Here is a 23,143-nt window from a genome sequence, read left to right as displayed (position 1 = left end):
AGTGCATATTACTTTGGGTTTAAAGTGAAGACTATTCTAGAAAGGGAAGCCTGGAGGGAGGGAGAAAAGGAGGAAGTGCTAACAACATTTTTATGCCACTAGTGACCCATTAGGATAGATACTTTACATTGTTTTTGGAGGCATGTGAATGGATTTGTATCAATACACTCCCTTCCTTACCTGTTTTCCATCTTAATAATATACACTCTTGAGAGGTGAGTGATGGCCAAGGTAGGGAAGGCATTATATAGAGTAAGTGCCTTAATATATTATCGCAACTCATAAGGTTGACAGGGGCTTCAAAATTAATTCCAGTCTCAACACAGTAACTACTGCAGTCCTCGTTCTTTCTACCCAAGAATTTACCTGTAAAGTTTTTTTTAATCTCACTTTTAACATTAACTTCCCTGTGTATAATATGTACTTTTATGGCAAGCCACCTCACATCCTCTCTGAAAGTGGGTGAAATACAAAAGATTTTACAGTTAACTGACGTAACCAAAGAAACAAATACGCATATCCACAAATAAGCAGTGATGCTTGGCTGCTAATCGAATGGTTGGAAATTCGAGTCTACCCAGAGGTGCCTCAGAAGAAAGTTGCTGTTCTACTCTGATACACGTGGGGTCACCATGAGTTGGAGTCAACTCGATGGCAACTGGTTTACTGTTTTTATGTGCCAAGAGTAGAGAGAAGGACAAATTCTAAGTTGAGAAAAGAACATTATACAGTCTTTCTAATATAATCAATCCTACTACAAGCTTCAAAGTATTAAGCTACACAAATCTCAGGAGCAGATAAGAGAAATTCTAGCCAAGAAACATTTATCTATCATTCCCAAATAAGCTCTTTGACCTTCAGGTGAATTTAAGAAGATTCTGAATTACAGAGGAGGCAATCCCATTTGAGGAAGACATATGCTTAGGTAGTCCGAGTTTCAGAATTCTCTTCAGGACCAAACAGTACAAGGATTTTTGGTTAAAGGGGATGGTTTTTGGAGATTACACATTGAAATGCACTTAAGCAGTCAAAACTCTTGTTGGAATTTGGGAAGTCAAGCTGGTGGAAATGTCTCTAAAGTTATCCCATCCGGTGGCCATGTTAAGCTCTCTAACAGTTTTCAAGGAGCAGATTGTACTGGCACCTGGAAAAAGACAGAGAGCCTCTCCAGAGGCTTCCACTCCCTGGGAGCCAGGTGAAGTGAGGAGAATGCACACAGCAGCTGCTAACAAGCTCCTTTCCAGGCAAAACGGCTCTAGAGACTGGTCATGCTACAGAGGGAACAGAAACGCAGCTGGCAGCTGAGGCTGTAATTTATGGAACCCAGAGATGGAAGCGGTCCCCCAAAGGAAGCCAAACCCATGCTTCACAGAAGGTTTAGTTTCTGTCATCGGAAAGGCAGATTCTTACAGCCTGTAACCATTAAGATGATCCGAAGGTGGAGATGTTTCAAAAGGACACAGGAACCAGCTAAAAGGCGGGCTCACTGACCAAATCAGGGACAATTTAAGCATAAAAATAAATGATAGTAAGAGATTACAATCCTTTGAAAAGCTTCCCAAATCCACACTGATATAAAATAAATAAACAGAATAAATAAATGGAAAGGAAAAGCTCTTCCTTACAGTAGAATGCCACTAATAAATGTAGAAGGGATAATGAATTTAAAAAAAAAAAAAAAATTACCACTGAGTCAGGTGGGAGTTGTCAATGGATGCTTGGGCTAGTGGGAGGAGGTCTTCTGAGGAATAGGATTACCGGTGAAATCTTAGAACATCTCCTTATAAAAGACTAATCAACTGCAAAGGGAAAATGGTGCATTTAAAGAGGAGAAGCCTAGAGGACACCAACATGACCAGTGATGAAGGTTAACAACGCCCCGGGTAGGAAGGGTTGACATCGTGTGCCCCTAATGTGATGCGCATCAAATCATTTCTGTGCCATTCCTGCTGACCTGAATCTAGTCATGAGAAAACAAAAAATGGATCCAGGTTCAGAGTCATCCTATAGAATGTAAGCCCTACTCTTTAAACTTGTCAAGGACATGAATGCCAGGGAAAGGTCCAGGAACTGTTCCAGATTAAAGGAGGCTGAAGAAACATGACAATAAACACATGTTTTCCTGGATAGTATCCTGGACCAAAGAGAAAAAGAGACATTGTTGGGACGGTCAGTGAAACCTAAATGGGGTTGTGGACTGGATGGTAGTATTGAATCAATATTAATTTCCTGATTTGGAGCACTGTACACTGGTATTTAGAAGTATGTCCTTGTCTGAAAGAAATGCACACTGGAGTGTTTAGAGATGATGGGACAACCTACCTACCACCTGCTCTCAAAAGGTTCAGAAAAAGACTAGAAACAATACATATATAGAGGAGAGATTGGGTGATACATTAAAATGTTAACAATTAGGGAATCTGCATGAGGGGATACGGGAGCTCTGTGTATTGTTCTGGCAACTTTTATGTAAGTTTGAAATTATTTGAAAATAAATTATATATTCTTCAATGATCCAAAGGGATACCCAGCAAAGCTTACCCAGGTCTGGATCTCAGAGGAAGGAGATCAGAGACGAAATTTTACTTGAATTAAAAAAATGGCAGGAAAAAATACATCAAATACAGAAATAAAAGGTATTAATGCAGCAATAACAATTTCTTCCTTGCCTTCACTTTTTTCCTGCACATTACCTTCTATCACTTCAATCTCCCTGTGATTGTTTACCGGTGCCAGTTCAAAGTCGAGGAGTTTAAGGCATTAATCTAAGTAAGTAGCTCAGGATCACATTTAGAATCCAAATCTACAAGACTAAGGAGTATAGATCAACATCATGCTCCAGCACAGGACACCCTGATGAAAAGAACAAATAACCAGCAAGTTCATTAAACAAGGAGCCACCAGAAGAAGCTTGACTTTGCACTACCTGCAGTGGCCCCTTCCGTTCATTTAGCAGTGGAGAACACATCTCCACCTCTTCAGAGGAGTGCAGGCCTCCTCCTTATTATTCACTAACACATAACAACTACTCTTCCAAGCTGGAGAAGCAGAATGTCTCCATTTCTCTCCACTGACCAAGAGCCAGCAGAACAGGCCAGTTGTTGAATCAGGAGAAACTGAAATAGGTTTCCCCAGTGAGGTTCTTGTATGTCAAAAAAATAAGAATGACTTTTCCCCTACCAGATATTTTCCACCGTTTTCCTCCTTGTTGTCGTTGTTGTTAGGTGCCGTGGAGTCGGTTCCAACACATAGCAACCCCACGTACAACAGAACGAAACACTGTCCAGTCCTGTGCCATCCTCAAAACTGTTGCTATGTTTGAGCCCATTGTTGCAGCCACTGTGTCAATCCATTTCGTTGAGAGTCTTCCTCTTTTTCACTGACGCTGTACTTTACCAAGCATGATGTCCTTCTCCAGGGACTGGTCCCTCCTGATAACATGCCTGAAGTATGTGAGATGAAGTCTCGCCATCCTAGCTTCTAAGAAGCATTCTGGCTGTACTTGTTCCAAGACAAATTTGTTCGTTCTCTGGCAGTCCATGGTATATTCAATATTCTTCGCCAACACCACAGTTCAAAGGCATCAATTACTTCTTTGGTCCGCCTTATTCATTCTCCAGCTTTCACATGCATATGAGGCAACTGAAAATACTATGGCTTGGGTCAGGCACATCTTAGTCCTCAAAGTGACATCTCTGCCTTTTAACACTTTAGAAAGTTCTTTTGCAGTAGATTTGCCCAATGCAATACATCGTTTGACTTCTTGATTGCTGCTTCCCTGAGCACTGATTGTGGATCCAAGTAAAATGAAATCCTTGACAACTTCAATTTTTTCTCCATTTATCATGATGTTGCTTCTTGGTCCAGCTGTGAGGATTTTTCTTTTCTTTATGCCTAGACATAATCCATACTGAAAGCTGTAGTCTTTGATATTCATCAGTAAGTGCTTCAAGTCTTCTTCACTTTCAGCAAGCAAAGCTGTGTCATCTGCATATCACAGGTTAAGAAATATTCTTCCTCTAATACTGATGCCACGTTCTTCTTCATATAGTCCAGTGTCTCAGATTATTTGTTCAGCATACCAACTGAATAAGTATGGTGATAGGATAACAACTCTGATGCACACTTTTTCTGATTTTAAACCACGTAGTATCCCCTTATTCTGTTTGAACACTGCCTCTTGGTCTATGTACAGGTTCCTCATGAACACAATTAAGTGTTCTGGAATTCCCATTCTTCGCAATGTTATCCATAATTTGTTATGACCCACACAGTCAAATGCCTTTGCATAGTCAATAAAATTATATGTAAACATCTTTCTGGTATTCTCCGTTTTCAGCCATGTCCTCTTCTGAATCTGGCTTGAATTTCTGGCAGTTCCCTGTTGATGTACTGCTGCAACAGTTTTTGAATTATCTTCAGCAAAATTTTACTTGCATATGATACTGTTCGATAATTTCCACTTTCTGTTGGAACACCTTTGGGATGGGCACAAAAATGGATCTCTTCCAGTTGGTTGGCCAGGTAGCTATCTTCCAAATTTCTTAGCATACATGAGTGAGTGCTTCCAGCACTGCATTCATTTGTTGAAACATCTCAAATGGTATTCCATCAATTCCTGGAGGCTTGTTTTTTTGCCAATGCCTTCAGTGCAGCCTGGACTTCTTCCTTCAGTTCTTGATCATATGCTACCTCCTGAAATGGCTGAACATCACCAAATCTTTTTGGTACAGTGACTCTGTGTATTCCTTCCATCTTCGTTTGATGTCTCCTACGTTGTTCAATATTTTGCCCACAGAATCCTTCAGTATTGCACCTCTATATCTCCATAATATTGTAAATTAAGGTCAGAGTCAATGTTGTAGGGAATATTTCTAAAGGTTCAGCTACTGTTCCTTTAATTTAAATAAAGAGAGAGTTTGTATTCAAATTGGTCTTGTAATCTAGTCTCTAGCCTCGGGAGTCCCCAGGTGACACAAACTGTTAAGCATTAGACTACCAGCCGAAAGGTTGGCAGTGCAAACTCACCCAGAGGTGTCTCAGGAGACAGGCCTGGCAATCCGCTTCCAAAAGCTCACAGCCTCGAAAACCCTATGGAGCAGCTCTACTCTGCACACATGGGCTTGCCATGAATCAGAATCAACTCAACAGCAACTAACAACAACGATCTAGCTGCATTTATGACAGGGCCTTAGCCTTTGCTCTGGAAAGCTTGACTTGATTTTTTTTTAAAGTGGTTTTTTTGTTTTTTTTTTTTAATTCTGGGAAATGTCATTTTCTCCCTATTATATAGACGGGAAAGAGTAAAAAATGCTAATCTGAAATCTGTCCAGCTTAAATAAAGCACTACAGCTTTTAATCTGATGAAACTAAAGTTAGAGCCTTTCTACATTGGAGAAAAATAAAAGGGTTATATATAAAGCACTTTTTTTCTTAAGAATTAAAAGAAAAATCAAAGCCTTTTATAAATATATAACTTAGACATTATTCTTTGGGACAAATCTAATGCATCATTAGTTGGACAAGTAAAAAGCAAAAACAATCCTCAAGTCTTACTTCCCATCTTCCTGCCCAGAGAACACCACCCCAGGAACGGAAGCACATTATAAAGCCCAACTCCAAAAAGGATGGCGGTCAAAAGGTTCCCACAGCCACATGGCACAAAGCTGGGGAATGCATCCAAACCATTCACACTGCCTGCCAAAGACAGAAATATGCACTGCATGTGATGGATGCTTCAACCAGGGGCCCTCAGGGGACACTGATGAGTCTGCCATGCTCTGACCAACTTTTCTTCAGAGAGGTTTGGTTTGGACTCTGGAGGAACATTATATACAAGAGGACTTTCTCAGAGAGCCTGATTTATAGCTGAAAGCAAGCGCAACACACATCTCAACCACTGCTACATCTATTCTCTGTTCAAGTATCAAGTTCTGGATCCCCAAGATCACCAAAACCGTGACCTGGCAAACAACTGAATCAATCATCAGGCATAGGGATGGCCTGACCCTAGACAGACATCCTACTGGGACCTCCAGTCAGACCTCTGGGAGGCAAGAAAGAAAAACTGCATCTAGATCCACATGGATCACCTTCTATGCTCTTGTTACGAACGACAGCACTCAGATTCCCTGGACCATGTAAGAAGCAGAACACAGCACCCTAGAGGTGGGCTATTTCCTATGAGAACTAAGAAGCAAATTGACCTTAGGTCTTATAACTGTTAGGGGAGAAAAAACAACACCCACCCACACACCTCAAGTCTCTTCATACTGGCTTCTCTATGAGTAACCTCTGAGAAAGATAGAGAGATGAAAGAGGCTCTAATAATAATCTTCCTGAATGAATGCTGCATTTGAACCATACAAACAAGACGATTATAATTACTCCATTAAAGAGAGTAGGGCTAATTCTCTGCACTCCGCCAGAAAGTGTGTAGATTCTGAACTGTTTTTATCAATGTCGTTTAATCTCACAACCTCCCATATACTCTATTCCCATTCCCTCAAAAATAGCTAATGGTTACGCAGGTAACCAATTTGTAGAAAATGCTCTAGAGGGAATGTGTTATTTCATAACATGAACTTGGAATTAATAATTTCAGTTAGCTGGACTGGGGTTCATCACTCCGTGTCCTGTGCGCAGTACTCCGTCAGGCATTAAATAAACACTTGTTGACTGAATGGATATTAAGGATTTACTTCCTGTATTATGGAGAAGCTCTGATACGCTGGTACAGCATGCAACTCCAGCCTAGCCAGCCATCTAACAAATGCATATCATTGGTTCTTTTTTAGGGGCTCAGTAAAATGTGAGTGAATTTACAAAAATCCGTATCTTCTATGGGAAAATAATGCCTTTCTGAAGTGGGAAAGGAGGACCACAATTGCATTTAATTACAAGTATCATTTCAGTAATTACCAGCCATGGAAATAATTTGACAACTACAGGTAGTCCCCAACTTAGGACGTATTCGAGTCACAATGAACCACACTTACGACCCTCCGTGTTTGGTTTTTTTTGTACATCTTATCATTAGTAATATGTACTACATATAATGTTGCAGCATGTAATTTGCTGATGTTATCATTCTCAGATGTAATGTTTCCAACCCCCAAAGACAAATAAAGATCAGATTTATAAAGATATTGATAATAAAAGGCAATAATAACAAAAGCTAAAAAAAAAAAAGAGGTATTCAATTTACGTCAGAACCGATTTACAACGGAGCAGTCGTCGGAACGGAACCCTGTCGTAAGTCAGGACTACCTGTATTTATTTGCCTGTTACATACAAAGCACTATGGTAGGTTATTGCAAGGGATACAAAGATGAGCAAAACACAGTCTTCACCCTTAAGGGGTTCACAATCTAGTAAGCAGGATAAGACAAATATGCACATGGTTATTATACAAAAAGAAAAGAGTAAATAAAAGCATGATCTATATGTCCTAAAGGGTCGCTATGAATTGGAATCGACTTGATGGCAACAGGTTATATGTCCAGCACCTACAGGATCTGAGCAACAGACATAAAGTAAAATTCATATTCCCCTTTACTTCAATAACACACCTTCTAAGGTTTTATTTCCAAAGGAATATTTTTTGAAAAATGCATTTATTGCGGGAAGTTTACTTGTTCCCTTAATCTAGTGAGACAGAGAGTTGAAGCATCAAGAAAGAATAGGCAATGCTGGGAAGATGGACGACCGGATTGGAGTTTTATTTAAATCCCTGTTTTCTTTAAAAACTACTTACAAGGCTGAAGCACTAACCACACTAAAACCGATGAGTGTTAAGATTAAACTAAACATATTGCAAATGATCACAGGCTTAAAGGTAATAATGCTTTTATCCTTGTTACAGCAGGCAGAATTATCTGACCCTAATTGGCACAGGAAACCCTGGTGGCATAGTGGTTAAGTGCTGCGGCTGCTAACCAAAAGGCTGGCAGTTCAAATCCACCAGGTGCTCCTTGGAAACCCTATGGGGCAGTTCTAATCTGTCCTATAGGGTTGCTACGAGTCAGAATTGACTCGACGGCAATGGGTTTTGTTTTTTTTTTTAATTGGCATAACATACTTTATTAAGAAAATGTTCTACATTTTACTTTGGTAAGTAGCATCTGGGGTCTTAAAAGCCTATGAGTGGCCATCTAAAATACTCCACTGGTCTCATCCCTTCGAGAGCAAGGGAGAATGAAGAAAACTAAAGACACAAGGGAAAGATCAGTCCAAAGGACTAGTGGACCACAACTACCACAGCTTTCACCAGACTAAGTCCAGTACAGCTAGATGGTGCCCAGCTACTACCACTGACTACTCTGACAGGGATCACAATAGAGGGTCCCAGACAGAGCTGGAGAAAAATGTAGAACAAAATTCTAACTCACAAAAAAAAAGACCAGACTTACTGGCCTGACAGAGACTGGAGAAACCCCGAGAGTATGGACCCTGGATACCCTTTCAGCTCAGTAATGAAGTCACTCCAGAGGTTCACCCTTTAGCCAAAGATCAGACAGGCCCATAAAACAAAATGAGACCAAAGGGGCACACCAGCCCTGGGGCAAGGTCTAGAAGGCAGGAGGGGACAGGAAAGCTGGTAATAGGGAACCCAAGGTCAAGAAGGGAGAGCGCTGACACGTCGTGGGGTTGTTAACCAATGTCATAAAATAATACATGTACTAACTGTTTAATGAGAAGCTAGTTTGTTCTGTAAACCTTCATCTAAAGTACAATAAAAAAGAAAAAAGAATTATCCAACCATTTTCCATAGAGGCCTGTCCTGAGCCATGGGAAACAGATCATCCCAGGAACGCAAGCTTAGGAAGGGGAAAGGCTGGGAAGGGAAAGGGTGCAAACAGCCATTGTGCTTGGGAAGGGCATTTCCTCCCAGGGCTCCTCCCAGGGAGCAGGAGGCAGCAAGATCAGCGAAGTGGGGTCTGACGCTCTAAATGTCAGGGAATGCAAACTAGAATAAGAGGCTTGAGTAGGTAGTGTCACACTCTACTCATTCAATAGGATAAAGTCTCCGATAAAAGTAAATTCTGGTTCCATGGCAAGCTAGGAGGCACCCAGGTTATGACTCATTTGTAGCAAAGTCTCTCTACTGCCAGGGTACAGTTTATATTCCCGTGGCCAGGTCAGAAAAGAATGAGGGAGGAGCCACAGAAGCAGAGCTGGACTGAGAGAACCGGAGACCTGGGCCTACCAGCTCTGCTCAAAATTGTTCTGTCCCACATTCCATCTTTCTGCTCTTCTCATTATTCCCCTCAACCCCATGTTTCAACTTCCTAATCCAATTTTCAGCAACTCCACATACACACACACAACACACTCGAACAGCCATATATATTTAACACTAACTAATATGCCTGTGTTAAGTGCTCTAATGTACAATATCTCTAAATGTCACAAAAACCTTGTGAGGTAGGTATTATCACTCCTATCTATTTATCTGAGAAATAGTTCACATACCATAAAATTCACCCTTTTAAAGTATACAGTTTAGTGGTTTTTAGTATATTCACAAAATTCTACAACCATTACCAGACCACTAATTCCAGAACATTTTCATCATCCCAAAAGGAACCCTGCACCTGGTAGCAGTCACTTCCCATTGTCCTCTCCCCCAGCCCCTGGCAACCACTAATCTCTCTCTCTCTCTCTATGCCCATTCTGGACATTTCATACAAATGGAATCATACAATGTGGTCTTTTCTATCAGTTCCATTTTATATAATGAAGAAACCAAGACTCAAATAGGTTAAGTAACTTGCCCAAGTCACACAGCTAGTAAGAGACTGAACTAGCATAGGAATCCAGGTCTGATTCAAATGCTTGTGCTTCTGACAACTATATGCTGCTTCCATCAGAGAAGACAATTTAAAAGAAAAAAAAGTGACGGTTTTAGATATAGTTGAAAAAATGGGGCTTTGTAAATCTAAGGTGATAAAAGTAATGATCAAGAACAACAATTATAGCACTATCTCTACTCTTATGTTGAAATGCACAGGCCGCTCATCTAAACTCAAACCAAAAACCAAACCCATGGTCCCCCATCTCTTCTAAACAGATCCTGGCAAACTAGAGAGCACACTCCCACGCCGTTCTCCCCACCACCCCTCTCCCCACCCCATAAAGATGGCAGCTGTATGAAGCCAGCCTATAAAGAATCTCCTCTCTCCCAACTCTCAGTCCCTTTCCCTAATGTCTCTGCCACTTAAACTATATTATTCATACAAACTACTGTTTATGAAGAAAAACAGTCATTTTAAATAAGTACACTAGTGCTTTCCCTCTTCTTTTTAATTCTGGCAACCAGTTATACTAGGGATGACAAACAGAGGGTGAAAAATGTTGGAGAAAAACAGCTGTCAGCTAACCAAAGGCAAAGAGCTATATAAAACTCCAAAGAATTAAACTGATATAAAATGCCTCTAATCTAGCATACCTTAGCTTTCTGTGTTTTTCTTTTCCTGCTTTATGCCTTGCATATATATATGGTTTATATTGGATTATACCTTTCTGAGGACCAAGCTCAGGTCCTCCTAGTCTTTTTCATCCATCATCCAACATAAACAAATAGGTGTACTGTAATGAGGATAATTATCTTTTTTTTTTCCCTTAGGAGAAAAGTACAGAAGAAATCTCCACTAAACAGATGCCAAGGTCAATGTCTTTATTTGACTCTTTATCCCCTATTAACAGCACTGTGACCCGCACGTAACAGACACTCAAATGTTTATTAAATAATAATAGCTAATACCCGTATCACACCTTACTGTTCTAAATATTTACACATTAACTCCCAACAACCGTAGAGACAATACTATTAAAATCCCCAATTACAGATGAGAAAACTGAGGCACAGAGCAGCTGCCCATGGTGAGTCAGTTGGTAAAGGGTGGAACCGGTACTGACAGAATGCAGCACAGACTAGAGCCTTCCAACAACACATTTGAAATTTCTTCAGATTGCGAGGGTTATGATAAATTACAACAGCTAGGAACTCTACCTGATCATATAACAAGAAAGATACTTTTCCTCCTGCTACTTTGTAATACTCTACCCCACCTTTCTTCAGCAGTGCTCAAAGCCTTTATCTCTTTGAACCCTCTGACAGAGAAAAATCAACAGATAGAGGGACATGGCTCTCATCCTCCTGAAGCCAAACCCATTGCCATCGAGTTGATTCCACCTCACAGTGACCCTACAGGACAGAGCAGAACTGCCCCACAGGGTTTCCAAGGCTTTAAATCTTTACAGAAGCAGACTGCCACATCCTTCTCCCACAGAGTGGCTGGTGGGTTCCAACCGTCAACCTTTCAGTTAGCAGCCGAGTGCTTAACCACTGTACCACCAGGGCTCCTTACCTTCTTTAGGTCAGTGGAAAAAGAAAGGCCATGATTTGGGCAGCAGAAAAGGGACTGAATCAAGGAAACTTCACTTACAATTAAGTGTTCTTTGTACAGGCCAAACTACTCTTTAAAAAAATAAAAGACCAACTCAGAGCTCTATTCCACCTACTTTTTAACTTCTAAAACATCACATACATTACACACTCTCTACACTGCCCCAATAAATACTTTATAATACCATCAGAATTAAGAGGGAAGTGTTATTTTGAGGTCCCTCCTACCTCCTCAGAGGTCCCTGAGTGGCACAAATGGTTCACACTCAACTACTAACCACTCAGTGGTGCCATGGAAGAAAGGCCTGGCAATCTACTTCCATAAAGATTACAGTCAAGAAAACCCTATGGAGCAGATCCTATGTAACACATAGGATCGCCATGAGTTGAAATCGACTTTATGGGCAACAGATTTGGTTCCCTCCCACCACCTCCTCTGTAATTTAAAATAAAATAAAATAAACTTTTTGGTATTATAAATGGCATATTAAGAGACATGAAAACTGTTATTATTATTTCATCCTTATAGTCCCCAAATTTCAAATTTAAAGTTAAATCCCAGATCTTCAACTGCTCAAATATCCTGTAACATTCATTCTAGAAGCACAGGAGTGGTGCAAACGGTTAATGCATTGGGCTGATAATCAAAAGTTTGGAAGGTCAAGTCCACCCAGAGGCACCTCAAAAGAAAGTCCTGGTGATCCACTTCCAAAAAACCAGCCATTGAAAACCCTATGGAGCACAATTCTACTCTGACACATCGGGTCGCCAGTAGTCAGAACCAACTGGATGGCAACTGATTCTAGAAGCACACTTCCATTGTGAAATGATTAAAACCTTCTACGGGTTTGTTAGGTTAGAAATTAAGTGTTCCTTCCCTTAACATTCCAAGTTCCTATTAATCAGAAACCAACATGCATAAAGGAAAGTTGAAACAGTCTCTGAGCTTGATCTTACAAAGACAGCCTGTAAAAGGGGAGAACAAGAGCTAGTTGTCTTTCAGGGAGTCGTTTCTACTCACCAACATGATTACCAAATAGCTTCGCAAATGGCATTCTCAAAATACGTAAAGTTAGTGGCACCTCACTAATTTTCCTTGGTGTTCATTTTCTCCTCCACAGATAAAAATCTCCACACTAAACGGAATGGAGGCATTTTATAGAACAAAATCAACTTGCTCCCAGTCCTGTCATCTTCAACCTCCACTGGTTTTTATTTTAGATGGACAGACTCCATAGGGTGAAGAGAGTTAAATACGCAAATATTAATACACGATGCAGTCAACTAGAAAAGCCAACGAGGCAAAATACAAAGGTACATTTGTATGTCTTCAGTTGGTTTTCAAAGACTAAAAACGAGCCAACCAAGGTGTCACGAATACCTCCATCTCTCCAAGGAGAATCTACTCGCTGGTTTTTTTGTTTTGTTTTGTTTTTTCAGTAGTCATTATAAAACAAGGACTTATTTTAAAATAGTAACCGCAACAGAGAGCTTTTAGATAAGCTATGAGAAGAACTTCTGGGAAAGGGAAGCTGCTAGAAAGCACTGCTCCGGGAGAGGGTGAAAGTACATGTTCTGGGGATCATCTCTGAAAACATTAGCCCCTCTTACTCATTTTCTGATGGCCTCACAGAAATCAGTTGTCTCTATAAAGCCATTTCTACAACAGCAAATCTTTGGAGATAGATGTCAAAACCAAAACTTTGGAACAGCTAATCCTCCTCCTCCTCCCATAAGGTATAATAAAAACTTTTTATTTACATTCAGGCCAAGTAAGAAGCCCTGGTGGCACAGTGGTTAGGCACTCGGCTGCTAACCGAAAGGTGATCTACTTTCAACCCACCAGAAACCCACCAGCTGCTCCGCGGGAGAAAGATGTGGCACGTGGCAGTCTGCTTCCCTAAAGATTACAGCCTTGGAAACCCTATGGGGCAGTTCTACCCCATCCTATAGGGTCACTAAGAGTCAGAATTGACTTGACAGCAATGGGTTTTGGTTTGGGTCAGGCCAAGTAAATGCAACAGTATCGTTTTGTACCATAACAGAATGATAGTATCTTATTTTTATTCCCACTTCTGGAGTCTCAGACAAATTTAGGATATTTAACGCACAACTTTGGTAATATGGGGCCTAACACACAAACTCAGAAGAGTTTAACAGTTCATTCAGTTCTGAGCTTCATGTTCAAATTTACTATCAACATCTAAGTTAGTGTTTCTGAAAGTACATCTGCAGGCCAGCTGCATCAGAATCTCCTAGAACTTTTTATGTTTAAATTAGATTCCTAGGATCTACCCACTAGACCTACTAAATCAGAAGCTGCAGGGTGGAATCTGAGACATGGCATTTTTACCAGCTCCGTTTTAATACACTCGAGTTTGAGAATCAGTAAATTAAACTCAACTGCCTTTTTCCTATGCTGTCCTCAAGATACGTACATGGGATGCCTGTCCCTTCTCTCTTACAACCTAAGTTATTTCCAAATTAGACGCAGGAAACTCTCCAGTTCCTCACCAATAGCAGAGTTTAAGAGGAAGCAAGAAGTTAGGAAAGATCAAAGACCATGAACAATGTTAAGTGCTCTGGGGCCTCTACCACACCCCTAGAGAATTATTTGATCAAGAAGGGCTCCAACTTCTAACTACTTCACCATAAGCGCAGGCAACAACTCTGCCAATTCCCTGACATCCATCAGATATCATTTCCTTTGGTGCCTCCCAACCCCATTTACAGTACATTACTTACTTCTCCACAGAGCTGCCTCACGATCAGTGCAAAAGCATTTCACATACATAACAGAACGAAAACACACACCTACTGCAGTCTCCTGGCCTCCTCCAGCTCCTGGAGCACCCCTCTCCCCATTCCTCCATCCCTAAACTGGCGTTCTTACCCACAACTACCCAGCCCCAACTCAGACAACTTTCCTCGGTCCTAGGATTAACCCTGCCCTCTCAAACACCGGCCGTCCTCTAGGTCCTATTCTTGGAACCCCCGCCCTCGGGCGACCCTCGCCCCGGGTTCCCCGGCCGAGGCCTCGGCGCCCCTCCCCTCCCCCACCCAGAGGGATGCCCTCCCACTGCATCCCAGATCCGTGTGGCCCAGGCCCGGGAGCCCGGCCACACAGCCCGACTCCCACTTTCCGCCTCTTCCCGGGGTTGTTTTGCAGGGCCGGGGTGCGGTTCACCCTCCAATTTGCCTCTCCAGTTGTCTCTCCTTCAGGGCTGCCCTCCTTACCCAGCTGCTGCCCGGTTTCGGCGACATCGCTGTCAGGGCCGGGCTCGGCCCCGCCGCCGCCCGTGGGGGAGGAGGGACAACTGTGGTCGTGGGAGCATTTGATGTCGCGGAAGAACTTCTGGGTTTCGCGCAGGTTCTGTCTCAGGCGTCCCAGGTAGCGTCGGTAGCGTCCGAAGCCCCGGCACAGCTCGCGGATCATTCCGCTGCCTCCCGGGCCGGGACCTGACACGGGCTCGCTGCCCCACGGCACGCCGCCACCCTCCATCTCCTCAGCCCGCTGGGTCTTCGCGGCTCGGTCCCCGGCCGCTGGCCCAGCCTCCCTCCTCCCCGCCCCCCAGTGCTTAAGGGAGGAGGAATCCGCCTCCTGACGCCCCCGCCTGCAGTCGGCAGGGCTCTCAACTCCGTCACCGCCGCTGAAAACAAACCAACCCGCAGTGCGCCGCGAACGGAACCTTTATCTCCACCGTCCAGAAGAGCGAGGGAAGGACCACGGGAGGGCGCCGTCGCTGCGGGGTCTCCTGGGACTTGTAGTCTGGGCTGAGGCTGCGCGCCAAAACTCGGCGGCTGAAGACCGGGCACTGTGGTTGGGACTGATTCCTCTGTGGTAAATACCTCACCCATTCTCGTGCTTACACGCGCTCCTAATTTAAAAACGTTTTTCCACATGAATATCCCTGAGGACAGAGAGGAGCTGCAGATTCCGGACGCCAGCAGAAGTGGAGTGCCCTTACTGAAATCAGAGCGAAGGATTTTAGTAGCGAAGAAAAGGAAGGAAACCTGACAGAGGCCAGTTACCCTAAATGACTTCCTCACTTTCCGGATACAGTAGATACTGGGGAATTGGCTGAAAATTCCCTGGAAATAGGAAATCCCTCTTGTCTGTATTGCGTCCTCCTTTTCCAATTTTCCTCCTCCGGAAAGGGAAAGGAGGGATGTGAAAGGGTCGATAAAGAGTTCTAAGCTGAGTAAGTTCAGTTGTTTCTTGAAGTAGGGAGACTGGGCTGGGTAAGGGGAAGTTGAGGTTTGTAGCCTTCTAAACCAGTTTTGATTATCTTAACTTCTGCTAACATAGAAGACTTTCATTGACACAGAAACTGTCACGGAGCTCTGGATGCAATTACAAAGGAAGCAAAACTTGACAACCACTTCTGCACTTCCCACTTTTCCTCCCCTCTTCTCCAGATACAGAGCCCTCCTCTGTCTTTCTTGCTATGGAAAGACCCATCTTTTATCCAGGCCAGACCTCTTCTCTGGTCAGCTGAATGATATAGTGCAAAGAGCGCTGGATTTAAGAGAAGACTTGATTTGAGTCTCAACTTCTTGTCACTTGGCTTGCGTGGCGACCTCGGGCAAGAACCTGTTTCAGCATCAATGAAGTAACTGTTTGGACTAGTTGATTTTTAAGCCCCTTCAGCTATAAAATTTTGTGAGTCCTTCAAAATTTTGTCTTCTGTCTTCCAACCTCTCATCCCTTGAGTGCAGATGCTCTGAGCTAAGTGATGACATGACTATTGGATTAATTCAGTTTAAGACAGCAAGGCTTTACCCTTTCAGGGGCTTTTAGCATTTTATAAAAAGGGTCACTAATTCAAATACTTGGTAAATTTGTGTGAAGGCTGCCTGTCAGCTCTTCGTACACTCCCTCCCTCTTACTTGGTCACATCTTCTCCACTGGCCATTCCTGATCTTGGCAAGACCCCCATGCAGCCCCCAAAAGGCTCAGTAAAACAAATGAAAATACAAAAGGGAAAGATGGTTGTTGGTACTATTTTAAAAAAATCAAATAGTTTCTAATAAAGATCAACTGAGAGGGCACTCAGGTTGGAATTGTCCAGAAAAGGAATTGAGAAAATCTATCTTGAAGAAGGGGTGAATTTTAAACGGGTAGAAGTAATCAAGGAGGGCATTCAGGTAAAGGTCATGAAGCCCACCCTTTTAAAAACTATTAAGTACGTAGTACTTTATTTTTAAATATAATATAAAACATGGTATAAAATTCAAATGGTATAAAAAGTATACAAGGAAAACCTAAGTCTCCCTTCTGTCCCTGTCCTCCAGTCACTGAGTTCAGTTCCCAGCAGGCAACTATTGTTGCACACATGGATATTATATAAGCATGTGTATATATTTTTAAGACAAATGATAGCAAGCTATTCTATTCTGCCCTTGCAGACTCTTCCACACCAGAACATAAAGATCTGCCTCGTTGTTTTTAGCAGCTATACAATAAACTATCACATGGATTGACATGTTTTATTTAACAAGTCCTCTACTGATGGATATTTAGGTGTTTTGCAGCCTTTTGGATTTACAAGAAATGCCTCAATAACTAACCTTCTACATACATCATTTTGAACATATGTGAATATACCTCACCCCCATTTTTTAATAGACTATTTTTTGAGCAGTTTTAGGTTTACAGAAAAATTGCGCAGAAAGTAGAGTTTCCATACACTGCTCCCCTGCACATTGTTTGTCCTATTAACATCTTGCGTTCCTGCCTTATTCTCATTTTTCTTTTGAGAAGTTCATTTTGAATTTTTAAAAAAATTTATAAAGTAAAAAAAAATTTTATAGTTGTGAAATACCTCATTTATGTTATGTTGTTGTTAGGTGCTGTGGAGTCAATTATGACTCATAGGAACCCAATAGGACAGAGTAGAACTGCCCCACAGGGTTTCCAAGGAGTGGCTGGTAGATTCGAACTGCAGACCTTTTGGTTAGCAGCCGTAGCTCACTGTAGCTGTTAACCACTGTGCCACCAGGGCTCCATTGAGGTAGGAGTTACAATACATAGGCAAATCACATCAGATGACAAAATGATGGACAATCAGACAGTACTGGGAATCATGGACTAGCCAAGTTGACACACATTTTTTGGGGGGGACACAATTCAATCCATACACAGAGTTACCGTACAAGAAAGAATTGATCAACATTCAACCATTTCAGGTGATGGCCTATGCTCAAGAACCCATGGTACTGAAGAAAGTAGTGCAAGCTGCACTAGAGACATTGGCCAAAAACAAGCCTCCAGGAATGGACAGAATACCAATTGAGGTGTTTCAACACATGGATGCAACACTGGAAGCGCTCATTTGTCTATGCCAAGAATTTGGAAGACAGCTACCTGGCCAACCAACTGGAAGAGATCAATATACGTGTACACTCCACAGAAATATCTTAGTTATCTAGTGCTGCTATTACAGAAATACCACAAGTAGATGGCTTTAACAAAGAGAAATGTATTCTTTCACAGTGTAGGAGGCTAGAAGTCTGAATTCAAGGTGCCAGCTCCAGGGCAAGGCTTTCTTTCTCTGTCAGCTCTGGAGGAAGGTCCTTGTCATCAATCTTCCCCTGGTCGAGAAGCTTCTCAGCGCAGGGACCCCGGGTCCGTAGGAAGCACTATTCTTCTGGCTCTTGTATTTTGGTGGTATAAGATCCCTTTGTCCCTCCACTCGCTTCTCTTTTATATCTCAAAAGAGACTGACTTAAAACACAACCTAATCTTGTAGATTGAGTCCTGCCTCATTAACATAACTGCCACTAATCTGCCTCATTAACATCATAGAGGTAGGATTTACAACACATAGGAAAATCACATCAGGTGACAAAATGATGGACAATCAGACAGTACTGGGAATCATGGACTAGCCAAGTTGACACACATTTTTTGAAGGGGGACACAATTCAATCCATAACAAATATATATAACAAAACATTCGCTATTTCAAACTTTTTCACATGTACAATTCAGTAACATTACATTCACCATGGTGTGCAACCATCATCGCCATCTGTTTCAAATTATTCATCACCCTTAACAGAAACTCAGTGCCCCTTAAGCAATAACTCCTCCTTTCCCACTCCAAGTCTACCCTGGTAAGCACTGTTAAACTTTGGTCTCTGTATTTGCCTATTCTAGATATTTCATGTAATTTTCATGTATATTTCATATACAATATATGTCCTGTTATTTTGTTAAGCATAATATTTTTAAGGTTCATCCGTGTTGTAGCATGTATCAGAACTTCATTTCTCTTTATGGCTGAATAATATTCCATTGTATGGTTATGTCATATTTTGAATAATATTGTAATAAACATTGGTGTACAAGTTTCTGTTTGCATTCCTGCTTTCAGTTCTTTTGGGTATATACCTAGGACTAGGATTGCTGGGTCATAGGGTAGTTCTGAGTTTAACTTTTTGAGAAACCACCACATTGCTTTCCACAGTGGCTGCACCATTTTACCATCCCGCCAGCAATGGATAAGGGTTCCAATTTCTCCACATCCTCAACACTTGTTATTTTCTGTTTTTCTGATGATAGCCATCCTAGTGGGGTGAAATGGTATCTCATTGTGATTTTGATTTGCATCTCCCTAACAACCAGTGGAGTCCTTGGGTGGTGCAAACGGTTAAGCATTCAGCTACTATTCGAAAGGTTCGAATCCACCCAGAGGTGCCTCAGAGGAAACGCCTGGTAATCTACTTTCGAGAGATTGCAGCCACTGAAAACCCTATGGAGCACAGTTCTCTGAAAGATGTGAGATCATTGTGAGTCAAAATCGACTTGATGCAACTGGTTAGTTTGTTGATTGGAACATCAATGAAGTTGAACATTTTTTCTTGTGCTTATTGGCCATTTAAGGAGCCCTGATGGCACAGTGTTAAGTGCTTGACTGCTAACCAAAAGGTTGGTGCTTCAAACCCACCAGCCAGTCCATGAGAGAAAGATTCCACAAAGATTATAGCATTGGAAACCCTATGGGGCAGTTCTACTCTGTCCTATGGATCACTATGAGTTGGAATCGACTTGATGGCGAGTGTGTTGGCCATTTGTATATCTTCTTTGCTTCTATTCAAGTCCTTTGTCCAATTTTTAATTGGGTTCTTTGCTTTTTGGAAACCCTGGTGGCATAGTGGTTAAGAGTTCGACTGCTAACCAAAAGGTTGGCAGTTTGAGTCCACCAGGTGTTCCTTGGAAACCCTATGAGGCAGTTCTACTCTGTCCCATAGGGTCACTATGAGTCAAAATCAACTTGATGGCAATGGGTTTCTTTGCCTTTTTGTTGTTGAGTTGTAGGAGTTCTTTATATAGTCTGGACATTAAACCTTTATCAGATATATGGTTCCCAAATATTTTCTCCCACTCTGTATAACAGAACAAAATGTTGCCCTGTCCTGCATCATCTTCATCATCCTTGGTATGTTTGAGCCCATTGTTAATGGCTATTGTGTCAATCCATCTCATGGAGAGTTTCCCTCGTTTTTGTTCATCCTCTACTTTACCAAACATGATGTTGTTTTCTAGCAATTGATTGTCCCTGACAACCTGTACAAAGTAAGCGAGTCAAAGTCTCGCCATCCTCACTTCTAAGGAACCTTCTGGTTATATTTCTTCTAAGACTGATTCGTTCATTCTTATGGCAGTCCACAGTATATTCAATATTCTTCGCCAACACCACAGTTTGAAACACATCAATTCTTCTTCTGTCTTCCTTTTTCATTAACCAACTTTTGCATGCACGTGAGGCAACTGAAGAGACCATGGCTTGGGTTACCACCTTAGTCATCAAAGTGACAACTTTGTTTTTCAAACTTTAAAGAGGTCTTTTACAGCAGATTTGCCCAGTGCATCACACCATTTGATTTCTTGACTGCTACTTCCATGAAAGTTGATTGTTAATCTAAATAGAATGAAATCATTGACAACTTCAGTTTCTTCTTCTTTATCAGGATGTTGTTTGTTTTCCACGTTCAGGTGTAATCCAAACTGAAGACTGTAGTCTTTGATCTTCATCAATAAGTGCTTCAAACCATCTTTATTTTTGGCAAGCAAGGTTGTGTCATCTGCATAGCACAGATTGTTAATGAGTGTTCCTCCGATCCTGATGTCGCGTTCTTCTTCATATAGTCCAGCTTTTCATATTATTTGTTCAGCATACAAATTGAATAAGGAAGGTTAAAGGATACAACCTGATGGGCCAGTTTTGAACCATGCGGTATCCCCTTGTTCTGTTAGAACGACTGCCTCTTGATCCATGTACAGGTTCTGCATAAACATAAGTAAGTGTTCTGAAATTCCCATTCTGTGCATTGTTACCCATAATTTGTTATGATTCACACAGTCGAATGCCTTCGTGTAGTTGATAAAACACAGATAAACATCCTCTTGGTATTCTCTGCTTTCAGGCAAGATCCATCTGACAACAGCAGTGACATCCCTCGTTCTAGGTCCTTGTCTGAATAGATGTGCTTAATGTTTTCTTTCCTAGCTATAGTAATTATTCATATTCAGATTATTAATTTTTCTAAGGAGGACAGTATTTCTAAAAACATTTGTTTTTGTTTAAGAGATTCTCTATGTGAAGGTTTATTAACTTGAAGATTAAAGGTCTATAAAACTGAATTGCTAAATACATTCTGCTTAATTATACATCAAATATATTGCAATGCTGAATATTTCATCAGTGGCATCCCTGGCTGTTAGGATGTAGAGCCTGGGGATGAAAAACAATCAATTAAAAGGAATTTGGTGTAACCCCAAACAGAGGTAACGTTTGTTTTACTACCAAGTAGAAGAGCAAGGTTTTCCGGAAATATTTTAGAGTAACTGACCCAAAGTTTTCCAGAAGCCATGAATATAGTTTTGCCACAATTCATTTTCCATCAGTAAGATTAGAAGATTGGTATTGCTTTTCCATATTGAAATGGTTTTGGTCTTTTATCCACTGAGTATTTCTATGTGGCCTGAAAGTTCAGTGGAACCCATTTTTGGTTTATTTTTGTACCTTCCAAGAGTAAAACCTTGCAACAGGTTATATTCTTGTCTCTCTGGGCTGATCCTAGATTCAGAAAGACAGATAGATGAAAACCCACCAATGATCTTTTCTATGTCAGCATTAGCTTGGTAGAGGTTTTCTAGAAAATTCTGAAGCTTTAGTTCTCAAACATGTTCAACTGGCTTAGTTCTGAATCTTTCCATACGTACCAAACGCAATGCCTGACACAGAGAATGTGCTCAATATTTGCTGGTTGAAGGGAAATATTTCTTTCATTTCATCCCCTTGTCTGGCTTGCCCCCCTCATGAATCTAGCTCTGCAGGAAGCTGGTTTGATGGAGGTGAGGGTTAAGATTCTGAAGCAAAGGTGAGCAGAAGCCATCCTGGTCATGGGAACATCACCAAACTACAGAAGAGAGAGTGACCTCTACCTAACAAGCTTTACATAAATCTCTAAGTGCTTAAAAACATGCCCTGGAACATAGCTGAGCCATCTGCCTGTAGGCTTCCTATCGTTCTCCTGGAGCTGAGTTAAGAAAGTAGGGCTTAGTGATTCATTCAGGAAATTTCCTGAGGATATGTACACGTGTTTTGCACAGGGAGTATGAAACTTTTTAAGGGCATGAAGGCATAAAGGGAAAATAAAGTACTAAATTTAAAACACTGTAAAAAAAAAAAGTCAAATAAAAGTTTCAACAGTACTATATCCTAACATAACAGTTAGGATTATTTCTTAGTGCCCCTTCCCATCCTTATCTATGGTTTGTTCAGATGTTATCCATATAGTTTATATCACCTTTGATTCTTACAGCATCCCTGGAAAGATGGATGTTTTTATCCCTATTTTTGAGACTCAGGTTAAGTAATTTGTCTAGCTAGTTAATAACACAGGTTTGTCTAACTCCAAAGCCTTCATTCTTCTAACTCTACATAATATTGTATTTGAATGCTCTCATTTTATATTCTTTCAAGGTTTTTAAAAATAATTTTATTTATTTTGTTGTTGTTCAGAATGTATACAGCAAAACATATACCAAGTTAACAGTTTCTACGGGTACAATTCAGTGACATTGATGATATTCTTTGAGTTGTGTAACCATTCTCGCCCTCCTTTTCTGAGTTGTTCCTCCCCCATTAACATCAACGCACTGCCCCCTAAGGTTCTTATCTAATCTTTCGAGCTGCTGTTGTCAATTTGATCCCACGTAGATCTTAAAAGAGCGTAACACCTAAGGCAGACCTTTGTTACTAGTTAAGCTAAACTACTGTCTGGTTTTAAGACTTTAGAGGATATTTTTGGATTAAGATTTAAAGATTATCTCAGGGCAATAGTTTCAGAGTTTCATCCATCTCCATAGCTCCAGGAAGTCTGGGATTCCATGAGAATTTGAAATTCTCTTCTGCATTTTTCTCCTATTGACCAGGATTCTTCTAGGGAATCTTTGATCAGAATGTTCAGTAATGGTAGCTGGGCACTATCCAGTTCTGGTTTCATGGCAAAGGAGGCATTTGTTTGTGGAAGCAACTAGCTAAACATTCCATATCCTCCTCCTATTCCTGACTTTCCTTCTTCTGTTGCTTCAGGTGAATAGAGACCAATTCTTGTGCCTTGGATGGCTGCTTGCAAGCTTTTAAGACCCCAGGCACTATGCAATGAACTAGGAGGTAGAACAGAAGCACTAAACATGTTCTTAGGCCAATACGCTGGGAT

The 23,143-nt window shown here is 41.3% G+C and overlaps 1 protein-coding gene across 1 annotated transcript in view; it reads right to left on the bottom strand.

The window, feature by feature from the left end:
• Positions 1-15,022, bottom strand: part of DSTYK (dual serine/threonine and tyrosine protein kinase) — a 49,000-nt gene extending 33,978 nt beyond the window's left edge. Inside the window, exon 1 of the mRNA XM_004375232.3 lies at positions 14,648-15,022. Coding sequence (XP_004375289.1) covers positions 14,648-14,912 — 265 coding nt within the window. The 5' untranslated portion in view covers positions 14,913-15,022. The remainder of the gene's footprint in view (positions 1-14,647) is intronic.
• Between the last annotated feature and the right edge of the window lie 8,121 nt (positions 15,023-23,143).

The sequence above is a fragment of the Trichechus manatus genome, unplaced genomic scaffold (genome assembly GCF_000243295.1).
Source record: "Trichechus manatus latirostris isolate Lorelei unplaced genomic scaffold, TriManLat1.0 scaffold00035, whole genome shotgun sequence".
NCBI classification, from domain to species: Eukaryota; Metazoa; Chordata; class Mammalia; order Sirenia; family Trichechidae; genus Trichechus; species Trichechus manatus.
The sequence above is the reverse complement of the archived record's forward strand: the minus strand, read 5'-3'. Positions and strand labels throughout refer to the sequence as shown.